A 27,273-nucleotide genomic window follows, 5' to 3' on the forward strand; every position below is an offset into this window, starting at 1 on the left:
AAATTTATAACCAAAAAGAGTTTGGGGGTGTTTTGGAGCAGAAAAGAAAGTTGTGGGGTTGAAACGAGACGTGGGTGTGCAGAGTGCACCGGCAACTAGTGTTAGTCCAGCCACGACGTCGCCGATCATGGAGAGATCAACGAAAAGACAGGTGGAAGATGATGATTCGCCGGTTGAGTATGCACTAAAGTTGAAAGCTCAACAAGAGGTAGGTACACATATGTTCAATTCTGCTATGATAATTCTTGATTTAACACAACACATTCATTATTAATTTAAACATTTCTATAAAATTTGGGTAGAAAATCAAATGCGCTTGTATAACTCGTGATATAATCAACGGTAACATAGACAACTAGTACAAGATTCTTCTCTCCCAAATCAGTCGTTTTAAAAGTAATATTTTGTATATCTAAGGCAAAAAAAAAAGGGAAAGTTACTTTTATGTTAAACATGTTTGGAAAGGGCATTATACTCATTTAGTCATTTATCAATTTCTTTGGGAACAATATTAAACTTCCAACTATAATTATCAATTTCTGGTACGATTTTGCATTGGGCCATTCGAAATAATTGAAATCATGTAAAGAAAGGTACTGTACATAATAATTGCATAAAACTTTGAATTCGTTTGTGCAATTAGATTCTTTCACAGATAAGAGAACACAAACTTCATGAATGCTCAGTGTATAATTTTTGTTTTTTTAATCATAGAGTAGACAGTGATGAGACTCCACGTTTTGTTTGTTTATACTTATAAAAATACTGTATCCTTTTTGAGATGTATCTTCTTCATGATATTTTAATTATAAAAAGGACAAATGGTGATACAATACGTTGATAGTAGTATCCATCATAGAAAACACAGAATCGTCCAACTTCGATGTTCTAATTATTTCATGAAAAATCTTCTATTGGACCCCATGTTATGATTTTGTGTAGTCTACATTGAAAAGGCTTAATAATATATTTGTGCACGTTTGTATATATCCCCAAAGATACTTTTACGGGTTGATCCATTCAACCAATAACATTTTTTTTGAAATTATAGAAATTTACTATAGTGATGATTAACTCACATGATTAGTTGCTTACGTTGAAGGGTGTTTTCAGGGTTTGAAGGATGTCAAGTCAGAAGAAGAAAAGGACCAAAATATGATAAGGAAAGAAATCGAAGAAGACGATAGAGAGAAGGAGACAAAAAAGAAAAGAGGAAGTAGGTGTTTCTCCTGGATGAGGAAAATGCATAGACAACCAAGAAAATCCAAATGCATCTTTCACATTTGTCTTCCTCATCTTATCAATACTACTTGTTGAACCAATAATATTGTAGTAAGAAATTAAAGAAAGACCATCATTGGTTAGACAATAATGTAGCAATGTTTGCAAGATCATATGCTTGTGTTTCTCTCCATTTTTTTCTTGGTGTATTTGAAGTATGTAAACTTCATATTACGTATATGAAATTTATTTAAGTTTTTTTTTGTTGGTACACGTTGAATGTTTTAAAATTTTTATTTATAAGATTGTAAAAAACAAATTTTTTGTTCAAGGTTTATAACAAACTAAGGACTCTGGCATTTACCAAGATCTCCCACTATCAAAATTATTTGTAAAATTTCCTTGAAATCAAAATTACTCTTACAAAAAGATTATTTCATAGGGAAATAAGCATGTTTTTGCCCCTTTCCTTTTTATAAATACATACTCTCCTTTTGCCATCCTTAGTATGAATCACATTGCTGTTTTTTTTCTCTCTTCATAACTTGTTCATTAACCGGTGCCATTGAGGATCAAATATCATCGGACTTCCATTCAACAACTGCAAGGGTGTGGCGGCCACCACAAGCGATCGACTTAGCTGACCATTTTCCTTCTTCTTCTTCGTCAGCATGATTAAAGCTTCCTTCAGGTGGAGGTATCATTATAGGTAACTCCAATGGTTGTCCTGTTGTTACTTTCCTTCCATATCCAAGTCTACCATGATCCCCTCTACCAAACTGATCCAAAAGTGAAACATAATCAAAGGGACGAATGTTTTTTTATAATGTTTCAAACTAAACCCGAAAGCTGTTTTCTTGTTTTGAAGAGACTAACCGAGAAGATTCTGCCATCTCTTGTCAAAGCAACTGAATGTGTTCCCCCACAAGAAACCTAATTTTTTAGGAAAGAAGAGATCTCAAGATTATTAAAAGTTAAATGCTTTACCTGAATGATAGATCACTCACTGAAGTTTGAAGCATTACTTACCTGAATTATATCTTCTTCAGATAGAAGATTTACTTTCTGTGGAACCATTTTGCTGCTCTTGTCATTGTCACCGAACCCGAGTCTTCCGTGTTCTCCTCTTCCCCAACCATACACCTAAGAATCAGAAGACGAAATCCATATACTCATATCTTGAAGGAAAAGAGGATCTAACACATGGTGAGAATGAGAAGAGAAGGGAATATAGAAACTTTGAGAATGAGTTCTATTACCTCTCCTTTATTTGTTAAAGCCGTTGAATGCCACCCACCAGCAGCAATATCAACCTACAATGCGTTTAACAAAATGAGAAGACGGTGGTGTCAACTGAATAATTATAATCAGAATCACTTTTTAAAAGGAATCAAGAAAAGGGATAAAAGCCAAACCAAAGTGAGATCATCAAGGCCTTGGACTGGAACAGGATGAGATGTTGGCTGAGTGTCACCGGTTCCAAGTTGTCCGTATTCGTTATTACCCCATGCCAATAATCTGCCATCTTCTTCAAGAGCCAGATTATGAAATGCTCCAACAGCGATAAGACGAACATTTTCAAGACCTTGAACTCTTACAGGAACAGATATCTGTTTTCTGCAATTTGGAGGAAACCAAACCCAACACTCAAGTAATAGCTTAAGAATGCACAAAATGAATGCTATTGATATGAGTTTAATTGTTCTCTATACATGTCACCAGGAGGCCAAGGTTGACCCCAAGTCCACACATGACCTTCACGTGTCAGAACCACGGAGTGAGTACCACCTGCAGCTACCTGTTAAAGAAGATTAGACCTCAAATGGTTTATTCATACATCAACATCAAAGAGTAGAACACAGATTTAGTTTTGAGGCAACGCAGAGAGGTTTTAGAATTAGAATACAAGCAAGTTTACCTGTCGGACTGTAAGTTTCGGGGCACAACGCTTAGGGATCACAATATCTCTTCGCACGGGCCTACCCATCTCGTCTTTTAGAGGCTCTTCACCACATTGTCCATACTCATTCCCACCTACGCGCATTCCATAATAAATTTCAATAGGATTCAACAAGCAAAACAGATAGAGAGAATGAAACAATAACACAGGCAGTGTATTACCCCACGCATATGCTCGGCCCTGATCATCAACAGCTAAACAATGCCAACCACCAATTGCTGCCTATATTAAATTCATAGGTAAAAACAAGTCGTCCCATAGGATAATCTAACGAAAACCACAATAGATTAGTAGATGAACAAAAAAAAAAAAAGATCAAACCTGAGTGATCTTGACATTGGCAAGAGCCTTAACTCGACTAGGGATGTTTTCTGTTTTTGTTTCTGGTGGGTGTGCTAATGTACCTCTTTGATTCCAACCCCATGTAAACATCTGAGTTCAGTTCAAACAACCAGTAACATAACTTAGTGAAATAGAGCTTTTAAAATCTTAACTTTGCCAATTCAAGTCACCAAAAGAACTGAAATAAGAACCAGAATCAGACCAATTCCATGATAACAAAACCAAAACCTGTTAAAGAAAACAACTTTGAGCTATTGGCGGACTTCTAATAAAGATTCACAGCTAGGAGACTTTTCAAACAACAGGGGAAGACAAATAAAAACAAACCATGTTTCTAGTTCCTTCAAATCTTAAGAGAACTTGTAAAACCAAACAGTAAGCGCCCTCTTCTTTTTTGGCTATAACAGATAAATATGAGCTCCCCTAATACATAAAGACCAAATTAAAACAAGACAAATCTCATTCCAATGAATATTCGGATAGTACCGTGCCATCATCGCAAATGGCGAGGGAGTTACGGCTACCAGAGACAACGGAGCGAACAGAGTAAGGCTCAAGAGCTTTAACGACACAAGCCCATTCCTTGTCTTCGTTGGTACCAATTCCTAGTTGCCCATCTTCTCCAGAGCCCCTGAAAAGCAAAAAAAAAAACAAGAAGATAACAAGAGAGAGTGAGAGACCAAGTACTAACAAAAGCGAGTGAAAAATCCAAACTTTGATAAGTAGAGAGAGTTGTGAAGAGAAGAGTATTAGACCAGGCTATGATTGAAGTAGCTGAAACCATTTGAGAGAGAGAGAAAGAGAGAGACAGACGAGAGGAGAGAGAGAAGGTGAATGAATGCACAAAGACAAGCGGAAAAGCAAAGCAGTGGGATTCGAGGAGGGGGATGGTAATAATAGCGATGTGTGTTTTTTATGTTAAGTATGTGTCTAATTACTTAATTAAAAATAGGAATAATATTCATAATCACTAAAGACATTTATTTGCGTATATTCGTATTTCAAAAAGGTATGCTCAATAAAACTATTAATTTTAGCATATGTGTTCGGAGTTATTGACGAGATTTTTTTCAGTTTCTAGTAATGTTAGTTGAATAAAAAAAATTTCTATACAAAATATAAATACACACATATGGGAAACATGAATATAAAAGGAACAACAGAAAAATGATAAATAAAGACAATAAAGACAATAAATTTAAATGTTTCATGTATGGAAAGAGACCCATGAGTGTTACTACTGCACAAAAGGAAAATAAATTATGACATGAAGAATAATGCTTTGCCAAAAAAAATAAAAAAATAAAGACATTTTGGAATTTATTTTTGTTCTATTGTCTCTTCGTGTATTAGGTCCTTGGTTTTGATTTCACTCTCACGATTCTTTAAAGATGAATTAAAACAGTTTTGTTTCTTCTTTCTTCACTCCCTAAATACTTAACAAGCAATATCGCGAGAATCAGCGATCAAGAGCTTTTAAAAACAAACCAACTAAAGAAAAGGGAACAGAGGTTTTTAAGTTTTCTAAGAGAATATCAAATAATGATCTTTCTCGCTGCTACTACAAACCCCAATAATAATATCATATGTTTTTGGAAACTAAAGCCAAATCCGTACCATACATACTTAGAAATATTTCTTCCGTACCATCATCTGGTCACTGCCCTGTCTCTGCTGGTTTCCCCTCTTCCGGCTCATGTTTTGACGCCTCCTTGATCTCATCACCACCCACCTCATCCTGAAAATGAGCAACACATCAGCGTTTAGTCGAAATCTCTCGGGTAAAGAAGCTTAGATTGCGTAGATATGGGTTAATGGGAAGAAAAAATCAAGGAGGGAGACAAAAGCTTACATTGATGTCAGAAGTCCAGAGGGTCAAATTGTCACGGAGAAGTTGCATTATCAGTGTACTGTCTTTGTATGATTCTTCTCCTAATGTATCCAGCTCAGAAATGGCCTCATCAAAAGCCTGTGAAAAAAAACAATATTAAGCAATCTTGAACAAGTGTTACAAAGTCTGAAAGTACCATAACAACATCCCGTAGGGTAAAAACAAACCTGTTTTGCAAGACTGCAAGCACGATCAGGTGAGCTGAGAATCTCATAGTAGAAGACAGAGAAGTTAAGAGCAAGTCCCAGTCTAATCGGATGAGTAGGAGCTAACTCAGCAAGTGCAATATCCTGCATTATAAGAAAAGGACATATGTAAAAGCATGAATCAAGACAGCCCCTTTACTGGTCTCAAGCAGCAAATTTAGATAGATGTTCAAACTTAAAAGAGTTGACCTGAGCTGACTTGTAAGCAACAAGGGTGCTCTCTGCAGATTCCTTCCGATCAGCTCCAGTCTTAAACTCAGCAAGGTATCTGTGGTAATCACCTTTCATTTTGAGGTAAAAGACTTTGGACTCAGCCAAAGATGCAGTTGGAACAAGGTGAGAATCCAAAAGATTCAATATTCCATCACAGATTTTGTTGAGTTCGGTTTCGATCTTTCCTCTGTAGTCTTTGATAATCGAAACATGATCATCGTTGCCTCTGCTTTCTTCCTTCTGTTCAATGGAAGATATGATCCTCCAGGAAGCTCTCCTAGCACCAATAACGTTCTTGTAAGCAACAGACAAGAGGTTTCTCTCTTCCATAGTAAGCTCATCGGTGTCAACAGTCTTTGCGACTTTCTCCATGAACTCAACCATTTCCTCATAACGTTCAGCTTGCTCAGCTAACTTGGCTAAGTACACATTCTCTTCCCGCAAAGACGACATCTTCTGTGTTATTATTATCACACACTTCTAGATCCTTTTTTTCAAAATCCATATAACCAAAATTTTATGAGCATCACCACTGTATACCAACATAATTCCCAATAATTACGAAAATCATAAAAGAGAAAGAAACAAAAACACAACAACGGTTTCGTGTTTTCCACCATTTTCTCGTACGGATCAATCCTCAATTACGAAAAAAAAAGCATAAGAGGAACACTATGCCAACAGATAAACACAGGACCTAGAAAGAAACCTAGATTATGCCAGATCTCGAAATAACAAGGAACACATACAACAATACAAAGATACGAAGTCCACGAAACGAAAACATGAACGAGCAACACAAGAATGATTCGTCGAACAGAGAGAGAGACCAGATCCGGGGAGCTTACCGTGGGGTGGGATTTTGGAATTAGGGATTGTCGAATTCGAAGCCTGTGACTTTGAGAAAGGGGGGGGGGAGTGAGAAGAAATTAGGGGGAAAAAGGGAAGAGACTGGGCTTTGATTTTTGGAGAAAGTAAAGAAAAAAGCCCAATAAAAATTCGACAAGTGTCTAACGGTGTTGACCCGTCAAAGACTTTAATAATCGTGATTCGTGAGAAATAAATAATTTACACATCGATTGGACCGTCATTCCCATCTATATTAACATTTATTAACATTTGTATGGCGTTTAAGTTTTAATTATTTAATTTTTTTTACAATATTAATTCTTAAAACAATTTTAGAGAAATTCAAATACTAAACTTTCTGATCAATATTTGTTATATTTATTACCATAAAATCTTAACAACATCTATACATTCTGATTTTTCCAAAAACAACTCTATCCATTAAAGTTTTAATCCATTAAATCTCCAAAACTATTTTTATGGATGCTACAATATCTCAAATTTAAATAATATACAACAGATTTTCCATAACAAAATTTTACAATATCCATAATTATATTAACATTAATAAATTTCCTAAACAAAAAATCCAATTATAAAATGTCACATTAAATATGTTGAAAACACACATATAATTTGGTTTATTTTTTATTTTTTGAGGATTTACCAAAAAATTAAAATTCTATTAATTATCATAAACTATATATATTGATATGGAAAAACCATAAACTATATAAGTATGCTAATTTGGTAAAACAATTAACATAATTAAACTTGATAAAAAACTTATTTAGATTATTTTTTTGCGCAAAAATTTATTTTGATTTTGGTGAGACGGTTGGCATTAATCCAATATAGAGAGATAAGTGGAATTGTTTTTTTTTTAAATACTTTTAGATGTGTACCAAGAGATAACTATACATATATCATACGAGTTAAAACTTTGAAAACAATACAAAAATCCTATACTTTGAATATTTATATCAAATATCTGTAAAATTTTATATTTTTTAAATTAATAAAATAATAATAAAATAACAAATAAATAGAATATAATTTTAAATTTTTAAAATTAAAAGTATTGTTACCGCACGTTAAATCCTAGTTTAGAAGATAAAATTCATTCAAAAGTCGTATCCCGTGCATTGTTGGTAATTTGACTTTATTGTGTCGTTTCAAATAAATCTGGTTCTATTTCCGTCGAATCATTTCCTAAATCATAAAATTTGATAGGAAAAACAAATTACTTTAATTTCGGCTTCACATTGATGTTCGACACAAATTTCTTCAAATGTTCAATTCACTACTTCCCTCAAATACTTTTATGTCTTAATCACCTTCCTCTAGAATTAGGGTTAAATAAGATTAGAATGCTGTGGTTGAGATTACCTTGCAATTAATTTCTCTATTTTCTTCAGAATTCGCTCATATTATTCAGTTTCGATTCAAACATTCATCCTTACTGAAAAAAACTGATGCATGCCTACTACAAACAAGAGTATATTAGTCCTTAGAAACCAACCACTCTCAAGATATACATCAGGTTATTGTGATACAAAAAGTTAGATCCAAAATTATCTAATGACAAACAAAACACTGAAGGAAATAATATTTCATATACTAATGCTCAAAACACGAAAGGAAAAGAAGAACTAAAACAAGTAGAAACTAGAAAGTAAAAAAATTTAAAACAAAGAGACCAGTCTTTTTTTAAGTAGGCTTCCTCATATTTCTTCCTGCACGAATCACTTCATCCACTAATAGCAACTGCGAAGCAATGACCGGCCTGCAACATATTACCAAACAACCGTTTTAACTGCCTGACCTCAAACGCAACTGAATTAAAGACTCCATTATTTTTAAATGCCAAATTTTAGCGTTAAGTTGCCATTTTGGCTTCGCACATACCCTGAATTGATAAGTTGGCGTTTCACTGAGTAATTGTCGAAAATTCCAGCAAGCAGAGGGTCTATGGGTTCTCCATCCTGTAGGTTTAGTCCTACAACGTTTCCTTTGTCATGCTCACTCTGTATAAACATTAAAATCCAGTAAATAAACCTAAACAGAATCTTTATTAGAGCATAATCGATAGTGTCAGATGAGGAAAACACAAGTCTAATACCGTTAGAGAAATGATAACGTCTTGAGTGTCAAGCCCAGCATTTTCGGCGAGTGTCTTGGGTACCACGAGAAGGGCGTTGGCAAAAGCTTCAACACCAAGTTGAGCACGCTGCAATTTGCCCACAATTAACATTAGCAACCGGAAAAAAACAAGAACTGGTATTGGAGCAAAGGGAATTTACTTTATACTTACCCCTTGAACGGTTTTCTTGACTTCATTGATTAAGTGTTGTCTCGCTGCAACTTCAAAAGCTCCAGCTCCCTACGGACAGAGACAGATGTCAATAAACCAAAACAATCACACTGAAGTAGCAATATTTAATCCTTGTAGACAAGAAGGTACTTACTAATACGACACACTCATCTTCTAAGGTATTCTTAACTGATCTTAAACCATCACGGACAGCGTCCTTAATTTGAGCAATAGTGTGGTCGTTAGGCCCTACAGAAAAAAAAACAAATTTAATTCATAGATGATCAGTGACCAGGCGTATAAAATTAAGCAAAATAGACCTTAGCTGCCAAGAGATAAAAGTTTTGGACTTTGTACCTTTTATGAGGATAGTACATGAATGAGGATTCTTCACTTGCTCGACAAATGTATACTTTTCCTCTCCAAGAACATGCTCATAAACAAGTCCAGCCCAACCAAGAGACTCAGGGGTCAAGTCATCAACGGAGTTCACAGCTTCTCCACCACATGCCAAAACCAAACGTTCCATGTTCCTCCTCTTTGCTCTTCTAAGGGCGATTATCTGGAGATATATACATATAAACATATATAAGGAAACAGAAAGATAATTCGGTTGTAACAACTTGTAGACACGAGAAACCGAGTAGAAGACAAGAAACAAGCTTAGTAGAAGATCCAGTCATCTGCTTCTAGGTGAATACTCTTAGTGGATAACCTTTTCTCTGTTAGGTTAATTCATTTTGCCTTTACTTTACATTTCAATTCACTTGATTTCACAATATTTTCTGGATTTTCCGTACTTTTTTTAGCAATCAGATGCTGAAAACAAGAAAAAGCTAATCATAGCTTACCCCTTCTCGAGCAAGAAGATCCAATGACGGAGGATCAATACCCTTTTGATTTATGATTACAAAGCTGTTATCATTACCAGCACAAACCTGTTTGAGAAATAGAACATGTAAATATCTGAAAGAATACAGCATATGGCTTGGAGGTAGTAGCGGTTTCAAACTCACCTTGTTCTTCAGCTCAATAATTTTCTGAACTCTTTCATCAACAGAACGTCTCTCAGCAGTAACCATGGCTTCCCTCTGTTCCGCATTCGAGTAGAAAAATCCTGCATTAATTTCACTGATATATACGAAGTTAGGCTACAAAAGCATAAATACATAGGATAGTTTATCTAACTTCTAGTATTTCATATGTCTTCAACCAATCAATCAGACCAGAGATTTGTATTACGTACCTCTTCTCATACTCTAGTGACACATTGCAAGTCAGGATGTGACAATTTTCCGCACGTCGCTTCATGTCAGGGTGTCTTGAACCATGATCAAGAACAAGCCCCTCAACCTAATACAAGAGAAACAACCTATGTTAATGTTATATTCACAACGGGTGCATAAAGATGACAGTTATGATTCACGACCAGCAAAAATATTTAATCCCATACACAAGTCATTTTACTAGTGTGAAAATCTGTAAATTCCGACTGAAGAAATTTACTGTAAAACAAAGGCATACCAATCGTGTGTCAACATCGAATTTATGGCGCATGTGCATAATCTCAACCATAAACAGATCAATAGGTTCTTCAGGCTTCCGAATGCAGAGAACCTGTTAAATGCGGGAGTTAGCTAATTAGAAGAACCAAAATAGATCCATTGATAGTTTTTGTATATGTGAAAAAAGCATGATGATATTCAATGAGAGTTGTCGTCAGTAAACTTACCGAATTAACAACAATATCAGTCAGTTGATCAGCTAAGCCTTCATACAACTAAGTAAGCCAGAAAAAAAAAAGCTAGTCAGAAAGCAAAGAGAAGAGTCGGTGATAACAAAAACACAAAGATATCAGCAAACAAAGAATACCTTTGTTCTTAACGTTGTCCTGGCAACCATTTTCAGGATCTCATTGTCAGGTTCATCACCCATAACCACAGGGGTCTTGAAAGTGTCGAGAAATTGGAGAGTAGCTCTTTTAGCAATCTCGAAACCATCAACTAAGACACGTGGATGCATTCCTGAGACAAATACAAACCTTTCATCAGGACCATTTCTCACTGACAGTAACCAAAACATGACAAGGTAGCTGAACTGAAGAAGAAAGGTATTATATGTGAACCATAACATACAGATTAAGAAAATGAAAGGCATCAGATCCAGACTAAATATATAAGACAGACATAGAGAAGCATAAAACAACCAAACTCATCAACAAATCAAAGTAAAATGCAGAGACAAGTTAGTTTAGCTAACCTTCATCGATGCAACGCTCCGACTGTTTCATAAGCTCACCAATGAAGATGACAGTGCAAGTAGTACCATCACCACTTATGTCATCCTGTGCAACAGCTGTCCTCGCAATCATAATGGCAGTTGGATTTTGAATTTGCTGAAAAGATAAGCAAGTGACCACCACTGTAAGAATCATCAGACAAGCTAAGATTTATCGATTAGAGCAGGATAGTCGCATTACCAGTCCGTGGTCTAAAGATTAGCCTAACCTAATTAGAATTTAACATGTCTTCGAGCAAAACGAACCAAATTACATGGCACAGCCATAATAAACAGACTTCATATAATAAACAAATAGGCATAATAATCCTAGCGTTTTACAAGCTTCTGGAGACACTCTAGATTCTAATCAATCAATCAACAAGAACTAGCATATATTTTATTCTACTTGAATCGGACATACCATTTCTTTTAAAAGCGTGTTGCCATCCTTGGTAAGCTTGATATCCCCGGAACCACCAACAAGCCTACACAGAGAGTGATCGATAAAATCGCGTGAAAATGAATATATATATATATATATACAGTGAGAGTGAAGAGACGAAGGAATAAAGCATAGATCCATCAAGAGGAAAGAGAGTTACATCTTGATAGTTCCCTTAGGACCGAGATTGGACTTGAGTACATCCTGTAAACCCTTAGCGGCGTTGATGGTCATATGAAGCGCGGCCGATTTGTTGAGCACCTCCGCATTAGGATTCAGAACTCGCACAGACATTTTCGATGATGAGAGATCGAAACAAACTGGAAAGAGACGAGAGGGGAGAGAGGTTCTAGATTTCTAGGGCTTTTCCTTTTCTTCTCTGGGAGCTTCAGTGAGATGAGCTTTTTTTGTTTTCCTCTTTTAATTTCTTCTTTTAAATTTCGTGAGGGCTCCAGAGGAAGAAGATGCGAGTGAAAAAGAAACCTCTTAAAAGGCATCATGATTCATGAGTAGAGTAAACGACGTCGTATTAGCAAAGCGTAGAAGCTCTATTTTCGCTAGAGAATCTGAGTAATAAACCAGCGAAGAGCCGGAGACCAATGTCAATTTTTGAGAAATTTGAACTTAATGCATCCTCGTGAGGATAACTTACATTAATTTTAAACATTACAATTTTGTAAAAGTAGGGACTAACGACGATCAAAGACAATACAAAGAAAGAGATGCATTTTAAACTGAGAACTGAGCCATGAGCATAGACAAAGTAACGGGATCAAGGAAATGTCGTCTCTGGTTCAAATTTGGCATCCCACAAATATATATAGGTAAAACATATGGACCATTGGCGATAATAGAGAAAGGAAAGTTTTACTGTAGAAGCTTATTCCTCGAACTCATGCATGTGATCTAAAAGATAGTTTGCAGCCAACTCTTCGTTCTTGTTGCACGCAAAAAACACTTCCAATACCAGTGCTCTCTCGAATCCCATTGCTTCAAGCTGTTGTATTATCAATGCGAAACCGAGTTGGTAGGCAATAAGAGTGATACAAACACTGTTTCTAAGGGGGAAGATCAAAGTTCTACAAGTGAAGAAAAGAGGGAGGCAGAGAGAGAGAGAAAGGAACATACCCGTTCAATTGCTTCGCGTTCCTCAGGTGTGACTTGAATCGCTTGTGGCTGTGGCATCTCCGCCGCCAATTGGCCAAGGATATTGCCACTGAATTATACAGTGCACAAATTATCCAAGAAAGGAATCACGGCTTAGGTAATCAAATGCCTCATAGTGTTTTGGTTTTGATGTGTATTACATATGAGTCATAATCGTAAAATAATCATCATAACACCAGGATGATACATACCTCTCACCCCCTCCTTCAACAGGTTCATTTATTAAGCGTAAGAAGTCAGCCTGGTGATCTTGAATCAACCGCATCAAGTTTGGGTTTTGCTTTCCCAGTTCCTGAAGCATAGGCTGCAGAAAACGCGTGGACAAAATCATTTGAAGCGATATTCAATGGAAACTGACAATGATTTTAGTTCTTCTGTGAATTGGATCAACATACCTGCAGAACTTGAGGGTTTGCTTGCACCATTGCTCGCAGAGCTTGGAACTAATATACACCAGAATAATTACGTAATACATTGATGTCTGATATACTCATTCTGTACGCAAGTGTAGGAAAGAAAGAAAAAACACAGTTTATACCTGTTGGCTGTTGCGCAGGAAGTCAAGTGTTCCGGCACCAGGATTTCCGCCAACATTTGGCAAGCCCTGTCAAAGATAAAGAGTAGAATTTAGTTACACGCTTATATATAATTCAGAGTTTAAATGAACCAAGTCCGCTTTCTATCTTAAGGTGTATTACCTGTGGGAAGAGATCTAACGGATTTGCATTAGGGCCACTTGCGGGTGCTGCTGCGGGTTGCTGAGTCTGTGTTGAAGGATTTGCTGGCTGTCCACCACTAGCTGGAGCACGGAAAACTGTTGGAACTTCAGCTTGCTCAGGGATCCCCTAAGACACAAATTTCGATGTTAACCTTTAGTGACAAGGAGAATAGTAGCCAGCAATAATGGCAAGAAAGTATATTCTAGGCATAGTGATTAGTGAGGCATGGTGATTATGACCAAAACATGCCTCTTAGACAAAGTTGCATGAAAGGACACAAATCTACAGCAAATTCATAGAAATAAATGAACTCACAGAGTAAAGATATTCCACAGCTCTTTCAGGATTATTAAATGCAGCACGGAGTGCATGAACAACAGTGTCACGATCCCAGGTTCCTCCACCCATGTCAAGAATTTGCTGAATGGTACTGTCTAAATTACTTCCAGCGGCTAGATTCGATGCTGCTTGTCCGTAAACATCATCACCTTGACTTCTATCTCAACCAAAACAAATATGGAACATAACAAGAGAAAGTTAATTTCTGAATTGTGCAGAAGATTTAGATATCAAAGATACTAACCCCACAGGAGCTGAGTCTGGTGCAGGAGTGCTTGCGGGTATAGTAGCGGGCACAGGTTCAGGTACAGTCACAGTTTCAGTTGCAGCTACAGGTACAGGTGTAGGCAGCGGTGTCGGTGCAGGTGGTGGCGGACGTGTCGGTGCAGGGGCCACTGGTCTGCACAGTTAAAGAATTGGGGATTGAAAATTAGTTTTAGGATAGAATATAACCACAATTTTTTCAGACAGATTCCAGTAAACTGAAACAGAAAGTACTTGTCTCGAAAACTCACGTTGCTACAGAAGCCGCAGTCTGAGTAGAAACTGAAGGCTGTGATGTTGAGGGAGATATCGACTTGGCCTGAACCAACACGAAATGTAGATCAGTCAACCAACAGGAAGATAAATTTTCTAAAAGAACATTTTGATACTTTCGTTTCATTGGTTGCTGAAGCAAAAGTTTTCTAAAATCCCAAGTTGCAGCATCTCAGCCTATATAATGATGCTATAACAACAGAACCAACTCACCAGCGGTGTGCCAGCAGATGCACTAGATGCTCCAGTTGAAGCAGGTTTACTCTACATGTTTAGCAACAGATAAGAATCGGGCAATCAAAAAGCTAAAGCTAAACAAAAACAAAAAACACAAAATTACTTTTGTTTCCAGATCTCAAACGCACCTTGGCCATCATAATGACGATAAAACTGTTCTCAGCAACTTTGTTCTCCTCAATTGTTGTCTCATCTTTAAGAACTTTACCTTGGTGAATAAGCATCAGTTTTGCAGCAGGATATACATCTGCGCCCTGTACAGTCTCGATGTTCTTCTTCACATCAGCGACCTGAATGTATATATTTTCGCCATCACAAGTCCAATAAAAATAGTCAAATGCCTTTAAATTTTTTTTTTAAAAATGTCAGTTACATCTACAACTAGTTACAACCAACAAACTAGTAACCTCACATCTGATCATCAGAAATGCATTCACAGAAAAAGAGATGAAAATAGCAATCAAAGTTATACAATGTCTAAAACAACCACCAAAAAAGGAAAAAAAACAAAAAGTTAGTAAAAGAGCATGGAATCACAAAATTCAAACAAGCTAAAGTCATCAAATAACGAATGCTTTTAAATTTTAAAACTCTCAGTGCAGTAAAAGAAAGACTGTAACATTCCCAAACAACAAGGAGAAGCAAAAGAAGGGTCATGGATCCAAACGTAGTGACAAACACAGTTCAAAATGCAAACGACATGAGCTAGTTTGCCACTACAAACCCATACAAAAAGATTGCTAAATTGTATAGATTATCTTAAGAAACCTCCAAATTGCCAAAGTTCACTCGCAAGAAGTAACTCTCAGATCACGAAAGAATGTCATAAACAGAGAAGCCCCTAAACACAACCAAATCCAATCCCTCGGATACGTAATTCAACCGTATTAACTGACTAACTAACAAGTAAGGAAACAATCACTGGGAAGAAATTGGCATACCGAATCCTCGGGTTTGACTTCGATCTCGAAGTGAGTCCCCTTGAGAGTTTTCACAAATATCTTCATATCAGCACAGTTCCCTTCCCAGTGGTGACCTTTTTCCCCGGCAAAAATTCCGTTCGAATTGATCGCCGCCGGCGAAGAGAGAGAGAAAGCGAGTAGGTAAAAGAGAAAGAAGAGATACAAAATCAGTCCCCCTACCTTCGTGTTCCCTCGATATCTCCTCACTCGATTGTGGCCCGAAGCACATGGCTTCTGCTTTCAACTCTGCCAAGTCAGCCGTTCTTAATCCAATGAAAATATGCCACGTCGTCTTGAGAGTTTCCTGACTACCGTCCGTCGTCTATAGATAAGCCCAAAATGACTCTTGGATATTAGATGATAAGCCCAAAATAATATTTTCACTTTAATCCACTTTTAAAATTTAAACTTTTTTTTTGGTAAGCCACACGGAGAAACCTCCCCAGACAAAAATTAAAAAACACTTCAAACGTTTACGGTAGAAATCCTTCGTGGACCATGCAGGTCCACACATATCCTGTTGCAACAAAGGCGCAACAACACTCGGCATCATACTAAAAGAGTGAAAATCTAACGTCAAAGTAAAAGCATAGTTTGCTAACCCGTCGGCAAGATAGTTCGCTTCCCTATACACATGATCCACACGGACTATCCAGTCCGTCGATAATAAATCATGGCACAAACGCACCAGGAACGATAGCGAATGAGTTTCCCTGATCCCTGTCTTAAGATAACCCACCACCATCTCTGAATCCAACTCCAACACTATCCGTCTAAAACTTCACTCCCTAACAATAATGAGACCATAGTACACATCCCACAATTCCACTAAAGGAGCCGAACATCTACCAATATTCAAAGCAAATCCTTCACACCACCTACCTTCTGCATCACGTATAACCCCACCCGCAGTTGCTAAACCAAGGTTACCTCTAGAAGCGCCATCCATATTAGGCTTGACCCATCCCTCTTGCGGAACTCCCCACTTACCAAAATCTCCCGTTCCTCCCGACCAACTCCTTTATTCACCCGTCGAGCTATCACAACTTCTTGAGCAGAATCTTTGATAAACTTAACACGGTCATGCCAAACTCGTTTTCTCCAAAAACGTTTCCACAACGCCACTTCAGGCCCACCATATACCCATAGCAAACAAGGCCTGCCAATAAGAATCTACCTCTCCACCACCACCACCGAGATTGGCAAATAACCACTCAAGTAATGTCTGATCAAAAAACGGCCGGCGCCTACTCGTCGGAACAATCCGCTGCTACAACCCCGCCATTGCCGGACAATCCCGAAGGACATGAATAATTGTCTCAATTTCACCCTTACACACTGGAAAAACTGCATAATCAGTCATATGCCGACAAAAACGTTCAGCATTAGTCATGATCACCTGTCTCGCAACTAACCAAATAAATGCTCAGGCACTGCAGCCATCCAAATCCGATCATAAAACCTTCCCATATCCTGTGCTAGTGACTCTCTCCTTGTTAAACAATGCATATGCAGAACTAACAGTAAAGCGACCATCAACCATTTCTCCCCATGCCAACCGGTCTTTCGCTCCTGTCACTTTATCTAACACCACTGCAACGAGTTCCAGTCTGCGATCTTTCGCCAAGTGTGGAGATATCCTAGCCCAATCCCAGCCCCTCCCATCGGACCATAAATCACTAGCTAACACATCCTCATAACCTTCTCCCATACTACCCAATATTGCTTCCCGAAATGGTTGACCCACCACCCACCTGTCATACTTTTTGTTTGTTCACTGTTTATTTTAGCTTTTTAAAAAAAGTAAAAGAAACGAAAGAAATAATAATAATTCTCAGCCAATTCTTGTATTACTCGCTGTAAATAAGTTTGTACATGATATAGTTACTGGCTACCCTTTTTCTTTGGTCACAATAGAAGAAAGTGAAAAAACTAAAGGATGAAATAAAGAAAAATTATATTAAAAAGTTACCGGCTCGGCTTGACGATGATCAGAGCCGAACCGAAATGAGCTGATTGCGGGCAAAACTTCTACGGAGAGCTGAGACGGAAGCTCAGAGCATAAGCTCAGTCTTACACGTGCTCTCCTTCTGACACGTGCCAAACACGCCGATCCTTCTCTTCTTCACAGGTACCACGTCATACGCACGTGACACCGGCTCAAGCCCAAGAGTTAGGTCGAGCTTAACCTCGCCGGAGCCCTGAGCAGCCGGCGGCGAAAATGCCAAAACCTCAGAGGCATTGCTCTCAGATTCCTTGCTCTCTCCTTCATGAGCAGCCACTACTTCAGACTGATGACTCAACGACGACTCGTGACTAGCCTCACCGCCGCCGGACTTTCCCTCCGATTCCGCCTGTTTCTCAAGGGCCGCGACCCTCTTAGCCCGGCGAGTTTTCCCTCGTTTCAGATCGGTTGAGCCAGTAGCCGCAGCGGCGGCGGAGTTGTCATCTTTGGAGTTATGTCGGATGTCGTAGCTCTTAAGCGGCGGACCTTGGCCGATCGTCGCCGCGTCTGTGGCGATCTCAGTGATAGACTCCCCTTTCATCACAGCATCCACGGCGTCTTGACAAAGCTGCCAGTTTCCCGACCATAACAAACCCACTGAACCATAGATCGGATTCACAATCCTTCCACAAGCTTCGTGCAACAACGATCGGAATATCCCTGAGAAAATAAAATTAACCCTAATTTGGTTTAAAATACTGACCTAACACAAACGGCACCGTTTGAAAATAGTATTCACTACTGCCATCACAAAAACGGCGTCGGTTTTAGGTTTTTATCAAAAAAAAGTCCCTTAAACTTTACGGGCGACGTTTTGGTATAGAAAACCACTAACCAGGACGAAGGTGATCGGGACCGGCGTTAATGAGGTTCATGAGTCCAGCACGGCCATAGAACTTGGCGAGAAAGACGGTAGCGTTAGCTTGGGCTTCAGGGGATTTGATCCAAGACAAACACGGTCTTATACTACAATCCTCACTACACCCTTTTCGAAGAACTCTGCATCCATTACAGCTCATCCGCATCTTTGATTTCGATTTGCTTACAGTAAACAACAACTGATCGAACAATACTCAAACCCAAAACCAACAAAAAAAAAGTTGATTTTAAAACCTAAGCCTCTGTTTTATGAAGTTATCTCGGAGATTATGTGGGAGTTGGTGATGAAGATTCGCAAAAATATATAAGAAAGAAGAATTGTGTGCGTTTAAGAAGCCCCTGGGTTTTTGGGGGAGCGGAGAGATTATAAAACCAAGGGTAAGTTACGAAGAGAGAAGACAAAAGATTAAACAAAGATAAGAAGAGCAGTTTTCTTCTAAAGACAAGGGGTGTTTTTGTCTTTTCAATTCCTCGAAATCCTTCTAATTTTCTCCCAGAACCGCCGCTGTTTTTTTTTTGCCCTGATTCAAGGTTTTGCTTCTCGTGTTTTCTCCCCAAGTTTTGTTTTCATCCCCATGGCGTGTCATACACGTGCACATTGCATTTAAATGACTCTGTCCTTAAATGCTGGATTTTGAAAAGACAGAAGTAAAAAAAACACGTGGCTTTCACGGCCGCGCGTGAGAACTTTGGTCGAGTCGCCACGTAATTTTCATCCAGATGGGATTCGAGTCATTTGAGAGGAGCAATTGGGCCCACACTTAGCTCCTGGTTTTCTGGAAAAATAATCCCATCCTTATTACACAATACCGCTTTTTTAACTTATGTCCCAAAACTATTGACTGGTTTCCGGTTTCTGGTTTTTTTGATCTTTTCTTCTTCTCCTCTCACTGTGGGCGGATCTTTTTTGTGACTCTGTTCGCCGACGGTTTCGTATTAACGTAACACTAAATCATCTTTAACTAATTATATACATTAAGAAAATTATCTCTTTACTCACCTTTTAGTTTAATTCTTTATCCATAGTTTATTAACCAATAGTCTATTCTTCCGTAACACCTTTAATTTATGTATACCAGAATACGTTAGCTTTGAGTTTATGGATTCTGTCCTGTAATTTCTAAAAAACCATGTAAACATTTTACAACAAAACAAACCATATTGCATTTTTCACACATCATCCGGTATCATATTTCCACTGCAATTTTTATATCCATGGTTTTTGGGTGTCAAACTGTCAATGTTAACTACCTGGTCTAAACTTTTAGGAGTTCAAAACAAAATTCATTAGTCTAATCTAATCTATGGGTTTCATGTAATTAGAAGGTTTTGTTCACGACAATGTTGAAGGAATATTCTTCGTTGAACAGACCGTACTTAATTCATAAGCGTCACGTTACGTAGTCAAAGACGGGTGACTCCAAAGCACTAACATTTTGATTTGTGAATCTCCAAAAAGAAAAAAGGAAGAAGAAACGTTACTATACAAGGGAGAACAACACTCCAAATTGCTTTTAATATGTTACAACGAGACTCAAGGAAAAAAAGAAGAAAACTTGACACATCAAGTCTCCATCTTAATTTTTACCTCAAGGTAGATATTTATATACATATAGATAAAATTCTCATATACACAACATTGACCTCATCAATAGTAACAAAAAAACTGAAGTAAAAGCATTAACTGATGATCTTTAAATCCTCTGTTTCCTCATCGTCTTCAAAAATATATATACCTGCTTCAAACATTGGAGTCTTGATTCCGGATTTTATATACACTTTTTTGAATCTCTCTGTTCCTTCTTCTTCGTCTTCTTCGTCTTCTTCTTCTTCTTCTAGGCCATGGCAGGGATGCTTGAGTTTTGGCGGTCTCTGTTCAAGCAATCAAATCCTTCTACTCTAACAGTTGCTGGTTTCACCCCATACTTCACTCTACCACAACCTCCTCCTTTGAAACGAGATGTAGATGAAAGAAGAGGGGAGAGTGAGGGTGAGATAGGATTGAGTTTCTCATCTCCAAAGCGTGCATCTTGAGTTAAAGGGTTCGCTGCTCTGCTCGGGGGAGAGCCAAGAAAAAATGGGTGTGATGAAGCTACAAACGATCCTGATTCTTCCTGTAAAGAAAGAAGAAGACAAGAATCAGAGTTTAGACCTCAAATACACACAATATAAGGACAATGCTTCACACAGATTCAACTAAAGATCAATCTCTATACGCATCAAAGAATTGATTCGATAAGCAAACTAATACAATAAGGAGCTCTGAAAATCATACATAGTTCGGTCAGGTGAAATCTAGTGGAGACGTTATATGGAACACAACATCATAAACCACAAAGATAAATAAACCACTACGGAGCAACTATGTAACTTAGTGTTGATGATTTCTATACAGAGAGAACTCCAACTAAGGAAACAAACAAAGAAAGACAAGTGAAATGCAATAGACATTGCTTCAATGCGCCACTCTGAAACATACATATTGAAAAGAAGAAAAAAAACGAACCTTTCTACGAATTATGTCCAAAAGATCTTCCCCGGCTTTAGAATCACATGCATCAGCTGCTCCTGATTGACTGCGAATCCCAAAAAACAAAAAAGCAAATCAACATTTTGTTACCAAAACCATTATGATGTTTAGATGAATAAAAAAGGAAGAGACTTTATATACCTATAATGTAACCTAAGGGGACGAACAACGTTGTTGGGGCGACGGGGCTTAGGACAAACAAGAGAGTCCATTGGATCACAAAAGATAGAAGAAACAAAATGTCTGGATTCGTCACGAGTCATGATGAAGGCGTTCTGCTGAAGGTTACAATGATTCATCCTCGAACCACTTTTATCCACAGAAGAACGCCTAATCTGTGCATCAAGATGAAACAGAAATTAGAGTTTTGCAATTTGAAATTCATCAGAGGGGATTAGGATATAAAAAGGGTGTTTTTTTATTTAAAAAAAAAACAGAAAATGCCAACGAATACGTTTGACTAAAAGAAATCAATTTTCATAGAAACCAAAGAAACACCAAATGAAGTATTTGAATATACTATAAGCGGAGTTTTTTCACAAGAACCAAAAGAAAACGAAAAAGATAAAGATCTGCGCAACAAACCCTTTTCAACGAAAATCACAAAGAAAACTTCGATCTGTCAATTTCCGCCATTAACGGAGATTGAATAAGAAGAAGAAGAAGAAGAAGATAGAGAGAAAAGTAAACCTGATAACTCATTCAAGACGACGAAACAGCGGCGATAAGGATGAGGGTAGCGAGAGAAAAAAGGAGGAAACAGAGAGCGGCTATGAATGCACTTTATAAATGATGATGCGACTGTAGAACAAAAAAAAAATGTGAATTAAGGTTTTTGTGTATCAAAAGCGATGTCGTTTGGTGATTTTTGCTTATTCACGTCGTTTATTTGTTGTAACTATAGTATTTGTAGACAAATTATGCTCGTAACGTAAGTCGGTTATATATTTCTCTTATGTCGGCCGCAACTCGTTTAATTGTGTAACTTATAAACCATCAAACATTTAATTTGTAGAGTGCTTGCTTTGAATGGTGGTGATCAAAATGTATGTAATAGTATATTCGTATCTCTTAATATATGGACCGTGGTATAAATAATGCATACATGTGTAATAATTAGGCCCATTAGTATTACGAGCCTATCAAAAGGCCCAGTTTGGTTATAAACAGTCAAGATTAAATCCAGACCGTCCAAAATAGGGGTCTCAAGAGAAACCCTTGATATATAAAGGTTTGCTTCACCAGATTTGTGGTGCCCCCCCCTCCTCTCGAAGACGAAGCTCTGAAAGCCGTAAACCTTTTTCTCACCTTCAAAGGTTGTTCAACTGGTACGCTCCAAAACGTTTCGTTTCACTGTGTTGTATCGTTTCTGCGTAATCCACGAAATGGTTCTTCTTGTTTTTGAGGCTAATCGACGTGATTTTTTTCGAGAAAGTCATTAGCTTTGGTGAGGTGTATCATTGAGTGGGGGTTCATAGTGTAGGTTGATCTGCTTACTTTGTTTGATCAATCAACGAATAGAGATTTTCGTCTGGGGTTATGGAAGCTTTTTGTGATAAAATATCTCTACTTTGTATTTTGCTGCGTAATTTAGTTTTAGGGGTTATGAAATTGAGTATTTTGCTTCAGTGAAGCTTTAAAGAAATAATCATGCCGACGACAGAAATTAGATTTTAATTGTCTGTCCTGATTCTAGAAATGTTGATCAAAATTAATTTGAGCTGTCTTTGGATTTAGTTACAATCTGAGATACCATTTGCTAGCTTTGAAGTCTCTTTACAATCCTGTAAGTCACCAAATATTGATTAGTTATCTTTTTGTTATGTTGTAGATCTGTGAAGATGTTTTCCGCTCAGAACAAGATCCATAAGGATAAGGGTGTGGCACCAACAGAGTTTGAAGAACAAGTTGCTCAGGTTATTGCTTATCTTGTTTTCTTTGATGTGTAAATGCTTTATTTTTGGTTCCTTTAACTGGTTGCTCATCGATTAGATGTTGATTTCTTTTTTTTCTGCAGGCTTTCTTTGACTTGGAGAATACCAACCAGGAACTGAAAAGCGAGTTGAAAGATCTCTACATCAACCAAGCAGTGTATGCTCTTGTTTTGTTTGGTTGGAAAGATCTTATTTATGGTTTCCTCACTTGACTATCTCGTTCTTTGTTCCAGTCAGATGGATATTTCTGGCAATCGCAAGGCTGTTGTGATCTATGTTCCATTCAGATTGAGGAAAGCTTTCCGTAAGATTCATCTCCGTCTTGTCAGAGAGCTTGAGAAGAAGTTCAGTGGAAAGGATGTCGTCTTTGTTGCTACCAGAAGAATCATGCGTCCCCCTAAGAAAGGCTCAGCTGTTCAGAGACCACGCAACAGAACTCTTACTTCTGTTCATGAAGCTATGCTCGAGGATGTCGCTTACCCTGCTGAGATTGTAGGAAAGCGAACCAGATACCGTCTTGATGGCACCAAGGTCACCAAGGTAAAGAGTGTAAAAACTCATTGATCTTCTTTCAGTGCTTCAATAAATTGGTCATAAACAGTGTCTCATCCCTTTTTATCTTTGGGCAGGTCTATTTGGACATTAAGCAGAAGAACGACACTGAGTACAAGCTGGAGACAATGATTGGCGTGTACAGGAAACTTACAGGAAGAGATGTCGTTTTCGAGTACCCAGTCACTGAAGCTTGAAGAGATGAATGGTTGTTTTATTCATTTTTGTCGGATAGAATGCTTTTGGTTCTGTTTGCTTGTTTGAGAGTAAAAAACTCTGTTTCAGCACTATTTCACAAGACCCTTTTGTTCTACTAGTTAGTATTCATGGTTTTTGAAACATAATATCAAAAAAAATTCCATATCAAATTTGTAATTCTGGGCACAATTGTGATTTGACACTTAAATTAAATCATACAATAACTGAAAATAAATACTTGTGTGTAGTTACACTATAGAGAATACAAAAACCTACTATTCACTCCTGCTCTGTACAACTTCAAGTCGGATGAAGACCTCAAGTGAATCTCGGTATCTGCAGGCACAAATAAAACATCTCCCACTGAAATCCCATCTGCTGAAGCTTCTGTAGACATTCTCCCTTCACCTTGGAGTACAAGCAGAAGAGAGGGGCCTGGAACAGAGGGAAACACTGTGGAGGCTCCAGAGGGAAGATCACACAGATCAACTTCAAACTCTTCGAAAGGCGGGAGGTATCTTGTGATGTACGGTCGAATCCTTGATCCCTTTAGAATTTCAGGATATCCCTGAAAGTCAAAAATGAGACCTCAGTAATCCATCAGTACACTAATTTTGTGATATTGAGTTTAGTTTTCAGTTTCAGGGTTTACCAGTTTATATGAGAGCATGGAACAAAGTGATTGAATATCCAGAGGCTTGGAAGTGAGGCCAGCTCTTACTACATTGTCTGAAGTCGCCATGACCTCAATGCACTCACCGAATAAATATGCATGGGGCTCGTTTGCACCGAGGTACAAGGCTTCGCCGGGATTGAGCTTCACATAGTTGAAGAAGAATGCAGATATGACTCCAATATCATTCGGATATTGCTTCTCTAGCTTCAGAACAAGTCGTTCCTTGTCTGTCAGTTGGCGTTCCTGCGTAAATTGAGAAGGTTTCAGGCAGTGGAATTCACAGGGGAATTAGAAGAAAACCCCATTACAGAAATAACAATCAAGCAAAGTAGACGGTAACAGGGCAGTTAGATGGCTGACCTGACTCTCCATATGCAGACGGCGTTTTAGTTTGAATACGATTTTCTTGGTTGTATCGGGATCTGCAGACATTAGTAGGGTGAAGATTGTTCGGACAACAGATTTCAATTTTTCCTCATCATGTTCACTGATGCAGAACACTTGGTTTGCTTCTTCACTCCCAACAAGTTCTTCAATCTCTGGAATAGCCCGAATGACACTCTTAAGCTCCTGCAACATTGGTACGTACAAGAAGAAACTAAGTCATTCAATTCTATAAAAAAAATTTGCTACGAATTCTAAAGTTTTGGAAACTGAATAACATATACAAAAGATTCATAGAGCTGCTCTCCAAAATCAAATTTTTTTTCACAGTTTTAGTAATGTGATCATATGAGATATAAGGACAGAAAAAGAGGAACGAATGAATCATGTACCAACACCATCAACAACCAGAAATACTACTTCAGCGAATCAAGTCTCACTCTCAACCCTTAGGCTTAAACTTAGCGCAATAGAGGAGGAGACAGTATAGTCACTAACTCATCATGGAAATTAGACGACCAGACCAAGCAACATGATTGTTAAAATTGGGAAACTAAGTGGGCCATTGCATAGGTTCATCTCTTATGTCCAAAAATAAAATAATAACAGAGACTTAAAGAAATGAGAAATGATACCTGAAGAGGAATAAACCCACAGAGAGCCTCGAATTGGGTATAGGCCAAAGCCATTTCTGGTTTGTGATTGTCGTCTTTATAAAGATTAGGATGAGCTTTGTGCATTTTCTTTGCTAATTTCTTATCAGGATGTGCTTGAATCGACAAAGCCCTTGCCACCGACAACACCTACCGAAATTTACAAAATTTTGAATCAAACAATTCTGCAACTCACAAAACATAAAAATAACTTAAACAGTACAGATTCAAATCAATATCAGACGAAAGGAACAAAATGCAGAGACTTTGGTGAAATCGAACAATGTGGCAATGTATATAAAGTCTGTACCTTGAAGAGAAAGGGGAGATCGCAACCCCATTTCTCCAAAACCCTATTACCGAGTGATTTAGGGTTTTCGGCAATCCACGATCTGAGGGTCACGCCATTGGATCCATCAGCATCCTCCAAGTAACTCGGACCAGACTCGTGAGTCCCCATCCAAAGCTCAGCGTAAGGTCGTGTGGGATCGATCTGGTCATCAGAGTTGGCCGCATAAACCCTGTAAACGAGTGAATCCGATCCAATTTTACCCCAATCGTAATCCTTAACGGAGCATCTCAATCGGCGAAGCCTTCGTCGATCCGCTTCACAACCGCCATTAGCCTTAACGACAGTTACGATCTCCATTCACACCAAAACTCTCACGATCACGAATCTAAATCCGTGTCTCGGAGATATGTAAAATATCTAAACTATATTATAAGCTAAGCGCCCATGTCAATGGAAGACTCAGAGCTTTTTTTTTTTTCTTTTTCTTTACTCGAATCGTGGAAATTTTTCAAGTTTTTATAAACAGAGGAAGGTATGATTGCAATTTCAAAAGTGTGGGGGTCAAAAGTAGGAAACAATTATAAATGTGGGGTTGAGATGTTTAGCTTAAGAAAGTGGAAAAGTGACAGATGTTAAAAGAAATCACGTGTTTTGCCGACGGAATTAACGTCCATCCGTGGTTAGTGGGCCGTTAGCTAGCTGTCCACGTGGACTCTTATGATGACTCACTCTCACGTCTCAATTTCATTTGGTAGTTTTTAACTAAACCGACAAAATGTAACCGAATGAATCAACAATGTTCAAAACGTTCTCATTATTGTGGTACGCTAATTCCAAATTCATTCTTTTTATTCAATAAATGTTAAAGGTCTTAATCTATGTTGAGAAACATAGAAAAATGATACCAGAATAAAATTTAATTTTAAAACGGTAAAAAAAATCAGGCCAATGCGTTTGTGTGAGTATTTAAACCATATCGTTGTATGCGTCATACATCCAACACGAAACAGTAATAACTAGATACGTAACTGAAATGTTCAAAAGTCGTTCATGGTTTAATTAAATGAGCAAAAAAAAAGTATATTTAATTAATCTTTGACCAAAAAAAAAAAAAAAGAATATGTAATTAATCATAACTTTATATTTAAAAACTTTCGGTTTGGGTTTTACAGTTTGGGCCTTATGTTATTAGTAGCCTATTAAAATATCAGGCCGTATGATTCGTTCTGACGGCGGGTGTCGCTCGTACCCTTCCACGTGCGGGCACGTCAGCTTATAAATATAGACTAACAACAAGTACAACAACTGTACAAATTGGACCAAAAAGCATCTTTATACCTACCCGTCGGAATCTATGTACTAATCAAACTCCAACTTCTTTCTCTCTTACAACTACAACTCCCCTTTAGATTTTAGTTTTTATAAATGTCACCCCTATCTTATTTTTCTTAATGAAACACCCATACCCCTATTTTCTTGTACAACCACCTC

General features: G+C 37.8%; 8 protein-coding genes across 9 annotated transcripts; 1 reads left to right on the plus strand and 7 right to left on the minus strand.

Moving 5' to 3' along the window:
* LOC104775898 (ultraviolet-B receptor UVR8-like) lies at positions 1,581-4,403 on the minus strand. Its single transcript, XM_010499897.2, has 11 exons — positions 4,279-4,403; positions 4,010-4,154; positions 3,503-3,613; positions 3,343-3,403; positions 3,140-3,255; positions 2,934-3,019; positions 2,637-2,838; positions 2,481-2,534; positions 2,251-2,364; positions 2,098-2,154; positions 1,581-2,000 (listed from the first exon to the last, which is right to left on the minus strand). Exons 1-11 carry the CDS (start codon positions 4,305-4,307, stop codon positions 1,794-1,796), a joined length of 1,182 nt encoding a protein of 393 aa, XP_010498199.1. The 5' UTR covers positions 4,308-4,403; the 3' UTR covers positions 1,581-1,793.
* LOC104775989 (14-3-3-like protein GF14 nu) lies at positions 4,958-6,792 on the minus strand. Its single transcript, XM_010500011.1, has 5 exons — positions 6,682-6,792; positions 5,810-6,320; positions 5,582-5,704; positions 5,376-5,492; positions 4,958-5,261 (listed from the first exon to the last, which is right to left on the minus strand). Exons 2-5 carry the CDS (start codon positions 6,284-6,286, stop codon positions 5,181-5,183), a joined length of 798 nt encoding a protein of 265 aa, XP_010498313.1. The 5' UTR covers positions 6,287-6,320; positions 6,682-6,792; the 3' UTR covers positions 4,958-5,180.
* On the minus strand, positions 8,163-12,187 carry LOC104776080 (T-complex protein 1 subunit zeta 1). Its single transcript, XM_010500124.2, has 15 exons — positions 11,879-12,187; positions 11,698-11,761; positions 11,256-11,391; positions 10,869-11,020; positions 10,729-10,776; positions 10,521-10,613; positions 10,243-10,349; positions 10,013-10,127; positions 9,848-9,934; positions 9,354-9,558; positions 9,151-9,245; positions 8,997-9,065; positions 8,805-8,912; positions 8,591-8,709; positions 8,163-8,468 (listed from the first exon to the last, which is right to left on the minus strand). Exons 1-15 carry the CDS (start codon positions 12,010-12,012, stop codon positions 8,393-8,395), a joined length of 1,608 nt encoding a protein of 535 aa, XP_010498426.1. The 5' UTR covers positions 12,013-12,187; the 3' UTR covers positions 8,163-8,392.
* Positions 12,343-15,925, minus strand: LOC104776180 (ubiquitin receptor RAD23c-like). Its single transcript, XM_010500228.2, has 12 exons — positions 15,659-15,925; positions 14,846-15,007; positions 14,694-14,744; positions 14,459-14,526; positions 14,188-14,343; positions 13,920-14,100; positions 13,584-13,730; positions 13,424-13,489; positions 13,281-13,328; positions 13,077-13,189; positions 12,847-12,934; positions 12,343-12,715 (listed from the first exon to the last, which is right to left on the minus strand). Exons 1-12 carry the CDS (start codon positions 15,722-15,724, stop codon positions 12,599-12,601), a joined length of 1,263 nt encoding a protein of 420 aa, XP_010498530.1. The 5' UTR covers positions 15,725-15,925; the 3' UTR covers positions 12,343-12,598.
* LOC104776267 (LOB domain-containing protein 41) lies at positions 17,502-18,962 on the minus strand. Its single transcript, XM_010500335.2, has 2 exons — positions 18,520-18,962; positions 17,502-18,344 (listed from the first exon to the last, which is right to left on the minus strand). The coding sequence occupies exons 1-2, from the start codon at positions 18,707-18,709 to the stop codon at positions 17,734-17,736; spliced, it is 801 nt and encodes a 266-aa protein (XP_010498637.1). The 5' UTR covers positions 18,710-18,962; the 3' UTR covers positions 17,502-17,733.
* On the minus strand, positions 20,027-21,957 carry LOC104776363. The gene is made up of 4 exons (XM_010500449.2): positions 21,784-21,957; positions 21,235-21,428; positions 21,070-21,139; positions 20,027-20,677 (listed from the first exon to the last, which is right to left on the minus strand). The coding sequence occupies exons 1-4, from the start codon at positions 21,793-21,795 to the stop codon at positions 20,399-20,401; spliced, it is 555 nt and encodes a 184-aa protein (XP_010498751.1). The 5' UTR covers positions 21,796-21,957; the 3' UTR covers positions 20,027-20,398.
* Positions 22,311-23,911, plus strand: LOC104776451 (40S ribosomal protein S7-2). Of its 2 annotated transcripts, none has more exons than XM_010500635.2 (5): positions 22,311-22,409; positions 22,925-23,009; positions 23,111-23,184; positions 23,261-23,567; positions 23,657-23,911. In XM_010500635.2, the coding sequence occupies exons 2-5, from the start codon at positions 22,935-22,937 to the stop codon at positions 23,774-23,776; spliced, it is 576 nt and encodes a 191-aa protein (XP_010498937.1). In that variant the 5' UTR covers positions 22,311-22,409; positions 22,925-22,934; the 3' UTR covers positions 23,777-23,911. The 2 variants fall into 2 exon arrangements, with proteins under 2 accessions (XP_010498937.1, XP_010498868.1); XM_010500566.2 differs by having other exon boundaries at positions 22,317-22,421.
* LOC104776610 (mannose-6-phosphate isomerase 1) lies at positions 23,926-26,293 on the minus strand. Its single transcript, XM_010500740.2, has 5 exons — positions 25,801-26,293; positions 25,473-25,640; positions 24,814-25,023; positions 24,430-24,696; positions 23,926-24,345 (listed from the first exon to the last, which is right to left on the minus strand). Exons 1-5 carry the CDS (start codon positions 26,137-26,139, stop codon positions 24,031-24,033), a joined length of 1,299 nt encoding a protein of 432 aa, XP_010499042.1. The 5' UTR covers positions 26,140-26,293; the 3' UTR covers positions 23,926-24,030.

Source organism: Camelina sativa, chromosome 1 (assembly GCF_000633955.1).
Source record: "Camelina sativa cultivar DH55 chromosome 1, Cs, whole genome shotgun sequence".
Taxonomy (NCBI): Eukaryota; Viridiplantae; Streptophyta; class Magnoliopsida; order Brassicales; family Brassicaceae; genus Camelina; species Camelina sativa.

Coding starts and splice junctions, on each gene's coding strand:
- LOC104776610 (XM_010500740.2), bottom strand. CDS start 26,139: ATGGAGATCGTAACTGTCGTTAAGGCTAATGGCGGTTGTGAAGCGGAT. Junction 24,697..24,813: donor GTCTGCATATGGAGAGTCAG/GTCAGCCATCTA, acceptor CAATTTACGCAG/GAACGCCAACTGACAGACAA. Junction 24,346..24,429: donor CCATGCTCTCATATAAACTG/GTAAACCCTGAA, acceptor TTTGACTTTCAG/GGATATCCTGAAATTCTAAA.
- LOC104775989 (XM_010500011.1), bottom strand. CDS start 6,286: ATGTCGTCTTTGCGGGAAGAGAATGTGTACTTAGCCAAGTTAGCTGAG. Junction 5,493..5,581: donor CTTGCAGTCTTGCAAAACAG/GTTTGTTTTTAC, acceptor TTTTTTTCACAG/GCTTTTGATGAGGCCATTTC. Junction 5,262..5,375: donor TCTGGACTTCTGACATCAAT/GTAAGCTTTTGT, acceptor GCTCATTTTCAG/GATGAGGTGGGTGGTGATGA.
- LOC104776180 (XM_010500228.2), bottom strand. CDS start 15,724: ATGAAGATATTTGTGAAAACTCTCAAGGGGACTCACTTCGAGATCGAA. Junction 14,344..14,458: donor ACTGCGGCTTCTGTAGCAAC/GTGAGTTTTCGA, acceptor TTAACTGTGCAG/ACCAGTGGCCCCTGCACCGA. Junction 12,716..12,846: donor AACGCGAAGCAATTGAACGG/GTATGTTCCTTT, acceptor ATAATACAACAG/CTTGAAGCAATGGGATTCGA.
- LOC104776363 (XM_010500449.2), bottom strand. Junction 21,140..21,234: donor CCCCTTAGGTTACATTATAG/GTATATAAAGTC, acceptor TGGGATTCGCAG/TCAATCAGGAGCAGCTGATG. Junction 20,678..21,069: donor TGGACATAATTCGTAGAAAG/GTTCGTTTTTTT, acceptor CTTTCTTTACAG/GAAGAATCAGGATCGTTTGT.
- LOC104776267 (XM_010500335.2), bottom strand. CDS start 18,709: ATGCGGATGAGCTGTAATGGATGCAGAGTTCTTCGAAAAGGGTGTAGT. Junction 18,345..18,519: donor TCCCGATCACCTTCGTCCTG/GTTAGTGGTTTT, acceptor TTATTTTCTCAG/GGATATTCCGATCGTTGTTG.
- LOC104776451 (XM_010500635.2), top strand. CDS start 22,935: ATGTTTTCCGCTCAGAACAAGATCCATAAGGATAAGGGTGTGGCACCA. Junction 23,010..23,110: donor TTGAAGAACAAGTTGCTCAG/GTTATTGCTTAT, acceptor TTTTTTCTGCAG/GCTTTCTTTGACTTGGAGAA. Junction 23,568..23,656: donor ATGGCACCAAGGTCACCAAG/GTAAAGAGTGTA, acceptor ATCTTTGGGCAG/GTCTATTTGGACATTAAGCA.
- LOC104776080 (XM_010500124.2), bottom strand. CDS start 12,012: ATGTCTGTGCGAGTTCTGAATCCTAATGCGGAGGTGCTCAACAAATCG. Junction 9,935..10,012: donor TTATTGAGCTGAAGAACAAG/GTGAGTTTGAAA, acceptor TTTCTCAAACAG/GTTTGTGCTGGTAATGATAA. Junction 9,559..9,847: donor ATCTTCTTGCTCGAGAAGGG/GTAAGCTATGAT, acceptor ATATATCTCCAG/ATAATCGCCCTTAGAAGAGC.
- LOC104775898 (XM_010499897.2), bottom strand. CDS start 4,307: ATGGTTTCAGCTACTTCAATCATAGCCTG. Junction 4,155..4,278: donor GCTACTTCAATCATAGCCTG/GTCTAATACTCT, acceptor TTTGCTTTTCAG/GGGCTCTGGAGAAGATGGGC. Junction 2,155..2,250: donor CTGAAGAAGATATAATTCAG/GTAAGTAATGCT, acceptor CTAAAAAATTAG/GTTTCTTGTGGGGGAACACA.